Source organism: Electrona antarctica, assembly GCF_951216825.1.
Source record: "Electrona antarctica genome assembly, chromosome: 23".
In the NCBI taxonomy this organism is placed as follows: Eukaryota; Metazoa; Chordata; class Actinopteri; order Myctophiformes; family Myctophidae; genus Electrona; species Electrona antarctica.
The window spans coordinates 38,070,124-38,080,456 of record NC_136804.1 but is presented as its reverse complement, the minus strand read 5'-3'; the positions used below and the strand labels follow the sequence as shown (position 1 = coordinate 38,080,456).

At 47.0% G+C, this 10,333-nt stretch overlaps 2 protein-coding genes across 2 annotated transcripts in view; one reads left to right on the top strand and one right to left on the bottom strand.

Moving 5' to 3' along the window:
- LOC306916317 (metalloproteinase inhibitor 3) overlaps positions 1 to 2,421 on the bottom strand; it is a gene marked incomplete at both ends in the record, with an annotated part of 30,684 nt that extends 28,263 nt beyond the window's left edge. The window contains one exon of the mRNA XM_079494151.1: positions 2,244 to 2,421. Coding sequence (XP_079350277.1) covers positions 2,244 to 2,421 — 178 coding nt within the window. The remainder of the gene's footprint in view (positions 1 to 2,243) is intronic.
- The window catches only part of syn3 (synapsin III), a gene marked incomplete at its 3' end in the record, with an annotated part of 145,805 nt that overhangs the window by 89,589 nt on the left and 45,883 nt on the right, over positions 1 to 10,333 (top strand). The gene's annotated exons all lie outside the window — the stretch shown is intronic.

Here is a 10,333-nt window from a genome sequence, read left to right as displayed (position 1 = left end):
GGTTAAGTACATTTACCCTATTAGCCTACTGTACTTATAAGTACAATTCTGAGGAATTTGTACTTTACTTGAGTATTTACAAGTTCCAATACTTTTACTTCTACTCCACTGCATCTCGGGGGATACGAATATTGTACTTTTTTACTTCACTACATTTATTTGAAAACTGTATCTAGTAGTTACTAGATTATTGCGAACGCAGTGAGCATTTACTATGAGACCCAGCAGATCATGTCTGTCGTGTGTCTGTGTGTGTGTCACGCTGTAACACCACCCGCCCACCACCAGAGGGCGCAGCTGTATCACACACAAAAACACACACACATGCACGCACACACACACACACACACACACACACAACTTAACTTAAAAAAAAACTTAACTTAAAAAAAACTTAACTTAAAAAAAAAACTTAAAAAGAAAAAACTTTAAAAAAAACTTAACTTAAAAAAACTTAACTTAAAAATAATCTTTAAAAAAAACTTAACTTAAAAAAAAAACTTGAAAAGAAAAAACTTTAAAGAAATCTTAAAAGAAATCTTAAAAAAACTAAAAAAAAGAGAACTTAAAAAAAACCTTAAAGTACGTAATTTATTCTAATTGTTGTTATTGCAATATACGAGCTGCGTTCGCTTCCCGCGTTCGCGCGTCTTACTTGTTATTACCAAACATACATTATACCACTATAGCCCATTTAGGCCATTGGAAAATAGCCGATCTACAAGCTCTCAATGTGTCGCGATGAGACACATTGTGAGCTTGTAGATCTGCTATTTTCAAACGATGGTTATACATTTGAACACTTTCTGCATAATGAGTACTTAAATACCAATACCAGTAAATAGCAGTACTTTTAATCCAATACATTTAGAATCCTGGACATTTACTTAGTATTCCTATATTAAAGTATTGATACTTTTACTCTACTGCAAAATGTGAGTACTTTTTTTCCCCTCCACATGCTGGTTTGGTTGTCAACAACAACAACAACAACAACATGCATGTCTAAAGTGATCGACAGCTTGAATCATTCATCCAATCAGAGCTGGGCCAGTTGCTATGGCAACCACCTGCTCTTTCAGTAAGTGACACACACACACGTGCGCAGCAGTGTGACTGACGAGTAAACACACACACACACACACACACACACACACACAGCAGTGTGACTGACGAGTAAACACACACGCGCGTGCGCGCACAGCAGTGTGACTGACGAGTAAACACACACACACACACACACACACGCGCAGCAGTGTGACTGACGAGTAAACACACACACACGCGCAGCAGTGTGGAGCAGTGTGACTGACGAGTAAACACACACACACACGTGCACAGCAGTGTGACTGACGAGTAAACACACACACACACACACGTGTGCACAGCAGTGTGACTGACGAGTAAACACACACACACACACACACACAGCAGTGTGACTGACGGGTAAACACACACACACACACGTGCACAGCAGTGTGCCTGACGGGTAAACACACACACACACACAGCAGTGTGACTGACGGGTAAACACACACACACACACACACGTGCACAGCAGTGTGCCTGACGGGTAAACACACACACATGGAGCAGTATATTTCTGCTAAAACAAACGCAGCTTCTTTGTTGTGTTTGTATTTAGTTTTTTTCTTTTGGTTGTTTTTTAAACATCTTCTGCTGCTATAATCAAACCTTTATATGATTCTGCTATGGGGTACGGGGGTACTGAGGAGGGGGTACGATGGGGAGGGGGTACGGATGGATGGATGGATATATTGTAAACATACCGCGTCCTGTGGGTGCGTGGGCATGGGGAGGGGGTACATGGGGAGTGGGTACGGGGGTATTGAGGAGGGGGTATGGGGGTACGATGGGGAGGGGGTACGGGGGTACGTGGGGAGGGGGTACGGGGGTACGAGGGGAGGGGGTACGAGGGTACGAAGGGAGGGGGCACGGGGGTACGTACCTATGTCCGCGCTGCAGTAGGCATCCTGTGGGTGGGTGGGCATGGGGAGGGGGTACGTGGGACGGGGGTACGTGGGGAGGTGGTACGGGGGTACGTGGGGAGGGGGTACGGGGGTACGAGGGGAGGGGGTACGAGGGTACAAAGGGAGGGGGCACGGGGGTACGTACCTATGTCTGCGCTGCAGTAGGCGTCCTGTGGGTGGGTGGTACGGGGGTACGAGGGGAGGGGGTACGAGGGGAGGGGGTGCGATGGGACGGGGTACGGTGGTACGTACCTATGTCTGCGCTGCAGTAGGCGTCCTGTGGGTGGGTGGGCATACAGGAGCAGGCGTCCGTCAGCGTGCTCATGTTGTGGAGACCGAGGCTGAGGACCAGCAGCGCGCGCAGCCACAGGCGCTGACACCCCCCGGACCACCGCTGGCACCGCTGGCCCCCGGACCACCGCATCTCCATGTCGAGGGTATAGAGTTGGTGCTGCAGCGCCAAGAGTTATAGAGGTTTGGTTTCCACCCCAAAAGAAGAAGAAAATAACCGTTGGTTTGGTTTGGTTTGGGTTTGACTTCTTCAAGTTATAACGGACCAAAAGAAAAAACAACTCCACTGTTGTGTAGAATGATAAATGTTATGTCCGAATTGGGTTCGTACGTTCCAAGTTCCAAGTCCTCCTCCGTGTCCGTCTGTGTGTCTCTCTGTCACACACACACTGTCTCACACACACACACGCTCTCTCTCTCTCGCACGCCCGCGTTCCACTCAGACTCTAGTCTATTCACTGTGCCTGTCCTTTCCTCGCAACGGTCCATAATATACTGAGAGAGAGAGGGAGGGAGAGAGAGAGAGCTAGGGGGAGAGAGAGAGAGAGAGCTAGGGGGAGAGAGAGAGAGAGAGCTAGGGGGGGAGAGAGAGAGAGAGAGAGAGAGAGAGAGAGCTAGGGGGAGAGAGAGAGAGAGAGAGAGAGAGAGAGAGAGAGAGAGAGAGAGAGAGCGAGAGAGAGAGCTGCGTGTGAAGCCATGCAGCCACGCCCCCCTCTCTCAAGCTCTGCACGTCGGTGAGTCACCAATCCCGTCGCCCAATCAGTGCGCCCGATGAGGCCATTTAGAATAACAGAGCACACACGCACATGCACGCACACACACACACACACTATGACATAATGCATGGAACTTTTTACAGTGGTTTGTCTGTTTTTCTTTCTTTATTAATTTATTTTTCCCGTAGGCTATTTTGGACAATATTGTATTTTTATTATTCATTTGGTTGTATAATATCAGCTACTCAAACATTCCAGTCTGGGTATAGCCTATTCATATTTTATTACTCATTGAATCGTGACATAGTGGGAATATAAATTGGGGGTCCCAGAGATATAAATGCCATTAAATGGGGGTCCGTATAGAGTCGACTAATGCAAGTCAAACCGGTCCGCTCCATAAATGGAGATCTAAGTGTGGAATGAATACTGTATTGGCCATATGAGCGTGTCACGAGGCGTGACTGACAAACTGACTGACAGGTGTGACTGACACATTTTGCAGGTTTTCATAGTAAACCTGTAAAGCTGTGTGAATGTGTGTGTGAATGGGTGAATGTAATGCACAATCTATGTAAAGGTGTGTGAATGTGTGTGAATGGGTGAATGTAATGCACAATCTATGTAAAGGTGTGTGAATGGGTGAATGTAATGCACAATCTATGTAAAGTTGTGTGAATGTGTGTGTGAATGGGTGAATGTAATGCACAATCTATGTAAAGGTGTGTGAATGTGTGTGAATGGGTGAATGTAATGCACAATCTATGTAAAGGTGTGTGAATGTGTGTGTGAATGGGTGAATGTAATGCACAATCTATGTAAAGGTGTGTGGATGTGTGTGTGAATGGGTGAATGTAATGCACAATCTATGTAAAGGTGTGTGAATGGGTGAATGTAATGCACAATCTATGTAAAGGTGTGTGGATGTGTGTGTGAATGGGTGAATGTAACGCACAATCTATGTAAAGGTGTGTGAATGGGTGAATGTAATGTATGTAAAGGTGTGTGGATGTGTGTGTGAATGGGTGAATGTAATGCACAATCTATGTAAAGCGCTTTGGATGAAAGCGCTATATAAATTATAAATGTACCATTTATGTGCCTCGTACACCTCAACAACGCACGCAGCGCTGCAGAGGTCGTGATGCACGCAGTCAGTCATAAGTCTCTCGTGTCGTCCAGTCGTTGTGTGGAATGTAGTTTTTTTCCTGTGTCTATATTATGTTCCCTCTTTGCTCTTTGTGATGCAAAACTCCCAACCCGCAGAATTCCTGCTCCCTGATGTTTCTGTCGCCTGAACAACGCGCATGGCGTTTGTTCAGCGGTGCACGGCGCCTCGCAGGGCAGGTAGGCGACATCAAAGGATGTCTGTGGTCTGCCAGCCGTCCAACAGCTACACAGACACGAATAACAAGACGCTTAAGCAGCGTGGAACATTTACCATCAGCACCGACCGGAGCACAGCTGGAAGTCCTGCTTTATCACAGGGAGCTGTCTGACGGGCCGCGGTGCGATGGATGGATGGTTGGTTGGTTGGATGGATGGATGGTTGGTTGGATGGATGGATGGTTGGATGGATGGTTGGATGGATGGTTGGTTGGATGGATGGTTGGATGGTTGGTTGGATGGATGGTTGGTTGGATGGATGGTTGGTTGGATGGTTGGATGGATGGTTGGATGGTTGGTTGGATGGATGGATGGATGGTTGGATGGTTGGATGGATGGTTGGTTGGATGGATGGTTGGATGGTTGGTTGGATGGATGGTTGGATGGATGGATGGTTGGTTGGATGGATGGGTGGATGGATTGTTGGATGGATGGTTGGATGGATGGTTGGATGGATGGTTGGATGGATGGTTGGATAGAAGGATGGATAGAAGGATGGATGGATGGGTGGCTGGATGTATGGATGGGTGGATGGGTGGATGGATGGATGGATGGGTGGATGGATGTATGTATGGATGGTTGGATGGGTGGATGGATGGATGGGTGGATGGATGGTTGGTTGGATGGATGGATGTATGGATGGTTGGATGGGTGGATGGATGGATGGTTGGATGGATGGTTGGATGGATGGTTGGATGGTTGGATGTATGGATGGTTGGATGGATGGGTGGATGGGTGGATGGATGGTTGGATGGTTGGTTGGGTGGATGGATGTATGGGTGGATGGTTGGATGGTTGGATGGATGGTTCAATGGATGGATGGATGGTTGGATGGATGGTTCGATGGATGGATGGATGGTTGGATGGATGGTTCGATGGATGGATGGTTGGATGGATGGTTGGATGGTTGGTTGGATGGATGGTTGGATGGTTGGTTGGATGGTTGGTTGAATGGATGGTTGGTTGAATGGATGGTTGGTTGGTTGGTTGGTTGGATGGATGGTTGGTTGGTTGGTTGGTTGAATGGTTGGTTGGTTGGTTGAATGGATGGATGGTTGGTTGGATGGTTGGTTGGTTGGTTGGTTGAATGGTTGGTTGGATGGATGGTTGGATGGATGGTTGGTTGGATGGATGGATGGTTGGATGGATGGATGGTTGGATGGATGGTTGGTTGGATGGATGGATGGTTGGATGGATGGATGGATGGATGGTTGGTTGGATGGTTGGATGGTTGGTTGGATGGTTGGATGGATGGATGGTTGGATGGTTGGATGGATGGTTGGATGGTTGGATGGATGGATGGTTGGATGGATGGATGGTTGGATGGATGGATGGATGGCTGGCTGGGAGTGTCTGTTGCGCAACATTCACTGTTATTTCCGGTTGGGACGTCATCGAAAATGTCCCCCCCCCCCCATTTTAGGGCGCTGCCCTAAGGTTCGACCGGATTAAGGTTGGTGAGGGATGCGTTGCTCCCGTGCTTGCGGTTATGTTTAGGTTAGAGCAGGGTTCCCCAATTAATTTTCCTCGAGGGCCATATTTTGACTAGGGTCCCAGGCTGGGGGCCGAGTCCGCACGCGTGAGGTCGAGGTCTTGCCCTGAAAATTCATTTTCAGGGCAGGACCCCATTTGAAAAGGATGCCCAGTTTGACATGCATAGGCTACTGACCCCCATTTAATGCCATTTATATCTGGGACCCCCCCCCAAAAAAAGAAAAAAAAAAAAGATTATTATTATTTATTTTTTTTTAAATTCTTCCGCGGGCCGCAAGGGGGCGCTCCGCGGGCCGCAAATGGCCCGCGGGCCGCCTATTGGGGTACCCTGGGTTAGAGTTAGAGATAGGGTTAGTAATGGTCGATCTAACGGGAGGTCGGACCAATGACATGTTACCCCCATTTTAGGGGATGAGATCGAAAATCTTAAAACGTGTATAACTCTTGATCTAAATCATTCCGTCCAATTCTAAGCAAAGATCATGTGTTAGACGGTCCCGTCGCCGTCCCGTCGCTAGTCGCGTTAGAATTAATCATACCTCCCGTTGTTGCCGATCACCTCTGGAGTGTTTTGGCTACATCTAGCTACTTCAGCTACATCCGGGATAGCGCCTGGTGCGTCGCTAAATGTGCTCCGTTGCTGCAAATCGCTGGGCGCTCTGATTTAATGGTCCTAAATACCCCCTGGCGATTAAAGTGTTAACCATTGATAATGAGTCAACAAGCTGCCTGCGTGGGAACCCCTTTTGGTGTTAGCATTATGTTATGCTTTAGCTATTGAAAAATAGCAGATCTACAAGCTCATAGCGCGCCACCGAGTGGCGCGCTATGAGCTTGTAGGTCTGCTATTTTTGAAAAATCGAAGAACGACACATAGCAAAACATAGCTTTTTCAGAAAACTGTCAGGATGTAGAAGACATTTTTAGAATCTGATCTCAGGTCAAAATGGGTTAACCATTGATAACGACGGCTCATCTATTGGTTCAGACTCATACCTGAAGAGTGAATCAGCACATTTGGGACATTCCTGAGTTAGTCACACAGATACGGTGGTGTTGTTGTGGGTGAAGGGGTTTGTAGTTCTTACCCAGGTTATTTGTGTTGTGGGTGAAGGGGTTTGTAGTTCTTTGTACCCAGGTTCTTTGTGTTGGGTGAAGGGGTTTGTAGTTCTTTGTACCCAGGTTCTTTGTGTTGTGGGTGAAGGGGTTTGTAGTTCTTTGTACCCAGGTTCTTTGTGTTGTGGGTGAAGGGGTTTGTAGTTCTTTGTACCCAGGTTCTTTGTGTTGTGGGTGAAGGGGTTTGTAGTTCTTTGTACCCAGGTTCTTTGTGTTGTGGGTGAAGGGGTTTGTAGTTCTTTGTACCGAGGTTCTTTGTGTTGTGGGTGAAGGGGTTTGTAGTTCTTTGTACCCAGGTTCTTTGTGTTGTGGGTGAAGGGGTTTGTAGTTCTTTGTACCCAGGTTCTTTGTGTTGTGGGTGAAGGGGTTTGTAGTTCTTAGTTTGTACCCAGGTTCTTTGTGTTGTGGGTGAAGGGGTTTGTAGTTCTTTGTACCCAGGTTCTTTGTGTTGTGGGTGAAGGGGTTTGTAGTTCTTTGTACCCAGGTTCTTTGTGTTGTGGGTGAAGGGGTTTGTAGTTCTTTGGACCCAGGTTCTTTGTGTTGTGGGTGAAGGGGTTTGTAGTTCTTTGTACCCAGGTTCTTTGTGTTGTGGGTGAAGGGGTTTGTAGTTCTTTGTTCCCAGGTTCTTTGTGTTGTGGGTGAAGGGGTTTGTAGTTCTTTGTACCCAGGTTCTTTGTGTTGTGGGTGAAGGGGTTTGTAGTTCTTTGGACCCAGGTTCTTTGTGTTGTGGGTGAAGGGGTTTGTAGTTCTTTGTAACCAGGTTCTTTGTGTTGTGGGTGAAGGGGTTTGTAGTTCTTTGTACCCAGGTTCTTTGTGTTGTGGGTGAAGGGGTTTGTAGTTCTTTGTACCCAGGTTCTTTGTGTTGTGGGTGAAGGGGTTTGTAGTTCTTTGTGCCCAGGTTCTTTGTGTTGTGGGTGAAGGGGTTTGTAGTTCTTTGTACCCAGGTTCTTTGTGTTGTGGGTGAAGGGGTTTGTAGTTCTTTGTACCCAGGTTCTTTGTGTTGTGGGTGAAGGGGTTTGTAGTTATTTGTACCCAGGTTATTTGTGTTGTGGGTGAAGGGGTTTGTAGTTCTTTGGACCCAGGTTCTTTGTGTTGTGGGTGAAGGGGTTTGTAGTTCTTTGTACCCAGGTTCTTTGTGTTGTGGGTGAAGGGGTTTGTAGTTCTTTGGACCCAGGTTCTTTGTGTTGTGGGTGAAGGGGTTTGTAGTTCTTAGTTTGTACCCAGGTTCTTTGTGTTGTGGGTGAAGGGGTTTGTAGTTCTTTGGACCCAGGTTCTTTGTGTTGTGGGTGAAGGGGTTTGTAGTTCTTTGGACCCAGGTTCTTTGTGTTGTGGGTGAAGGGGTTTGTAGTTCTTTGTACCCAGGTTATTTGTGTTGTGGGTGAAGGGGTTTGTAGTTCTTTGGACCCAGGTTCTTTGTGTTGTGGGTGAAGGGGTTTGTAGTTCTTTGGACCCAGGTTCTTTGTGTTGTGGGTGAAGGGGTTTGTAGTTCTTTGGACCCAGGTTCTTTGTGTTGTGGGTGAAGGGGTTTGTAGTTCTTTGTACCCAGGTTCTTTGTGTTGTGGGTGAAGGGGTTTGTAGTTCTTTGTACCCAGGTTATTTGTGTTGTGGGTGAAGTGGTTTGTAGTTCTTTGTACCCAGGTTCTTTGTGTTGTGGGTGAAGGGGTTTGTAGTTCTTTGTACCCAGGTTCTTTGTGTTGTGGGTGAAGGGGTTTGTAGTTCTTTGTACCCAGGTTCTTTGTGTTATGGGTGAAGGGGTTTGTAGTTCTTAGTTTGTACCCAGGTTCTTTGTGTTGTGGGTGAAGGGGTTTGTAGTTCTTTTTACCCAGGTTCTTTGTGTTGTGGGTGAAGGGGTTTGTAGTTCTTTCTAAAGGGGTTATTTGTGTTGTGGTGAAGGGGTTTGTAGTTTTGTGTAACCAGGTTATTTGTGTTGTGGTGAAGGGGTTTGTAGTTCTTTGTACCCAGGTTCTTTGCGTTGTTGTGGATGATGGGGTTTGTAGTTCTTTGCCAGGTGCTTGCAACGCGCCTGGACTACATTTGTAGTAGCGACTGTAGTGGACACCTTTTCACCATTGGCTGCCTCGTCTCTGGATTGCCTCTCTAAGCCAATGGGAGACTTACCCATAAAACCCATAGTCCGAACGGCATAAAACCCATACTCTTGTACCCAGGTTCTTTGTGTTGTGGGTGAAGGGGGTTGGAGTTCTTTGTACCCAGGTTATTTGTGTTGTGGGTGAAGGGGTTTGTAGTTATTTGTACCCAGGTTCTTTGTGTTGTGGGTGAAGGGGTTTGTAGTTCTTTGTACCCATGTTCTTTGTGTTGTGGGTGAAGGGGTTTGTAGTTATTTGTACCCAGGTTCTTTGTGTTGTGGGTGAAGGGGTTTGTAGTTCTTTGTACCCAGGTTCTTTGTGTTGTGGGTGAAGGGGTTTGTAGTTCTTTGTACCCAGGTTCTTTGTGTTGTGGGTGAAGAGGTTTGTAGGTCTTTGTACCCAGGTTCTTTGTGTTGTGGGTGAAGGGGTTTGTAGTTCTTTGTACCCAGGTTCTTTGTGTTGTGGGTGAAGGGGTTTGTAGTTCTTTGTACCCAGGTTCTTTGTGTTGTGGGTGAAGGGGTTTGTAGTTCTTTGTACCCATGTTCTTTGCGTTGTTGTGGATGTTGGGGTTTGTAGTTCTTTGCCAGGTGCTTGCAACGCACCTGGACTACATTTTTAGTAGCGACTGTAGTGGACACCTTTTCACCATTGGCTGCCTCGTCTCTGGACTGCCTCTCTAAGCCAATGGGAGACTTACCCATAAAACCCATAGTCCGAACGGCATAAAACCCATACTCTGAGTCTTAGTCCAAAATAGTCTTTTTGGACTTTTACTTTACTTTGTAACAGAGTAGTTCTACAGTGCAATATTGATACTTTTACTTAAAGTAAGTAAAACAGTTGAGTGATGTCTCCAAAATAGGCCAGCGTATTGTAAGAAAGAAAGAAAGAAAGAGAAAGAAAGAAAGACAAATCTAAGTATAGAAAATAGCCCATTATTTGGTTGGCGAGCCATCAGTGGGAGCAGGCATGCCATGCCATTGTGTGTGTGTGTGTGTGTGTGTGTGTGTGTGTGTGTGTGTGCGCGTGGCGTGCGTGTGTGGCGTGCGCGTGCGTGTGTGTCTGTGTGTGTGCGGCGGTGCGTACGTGCGTGTGGTGCGTGTCTGTGTGTGTGCGCTGGAGGTGCGGAGATGCCTGTGCGTCTCCGTAGCGACCACAGATCACACAGCGCGGTGACTCAGAGGAAATAGTTGTGGTGTAACTGTTACTGTCAGGAAGGAAAGAGGCCGGAGTTGAAAGGATGCCGCCATGC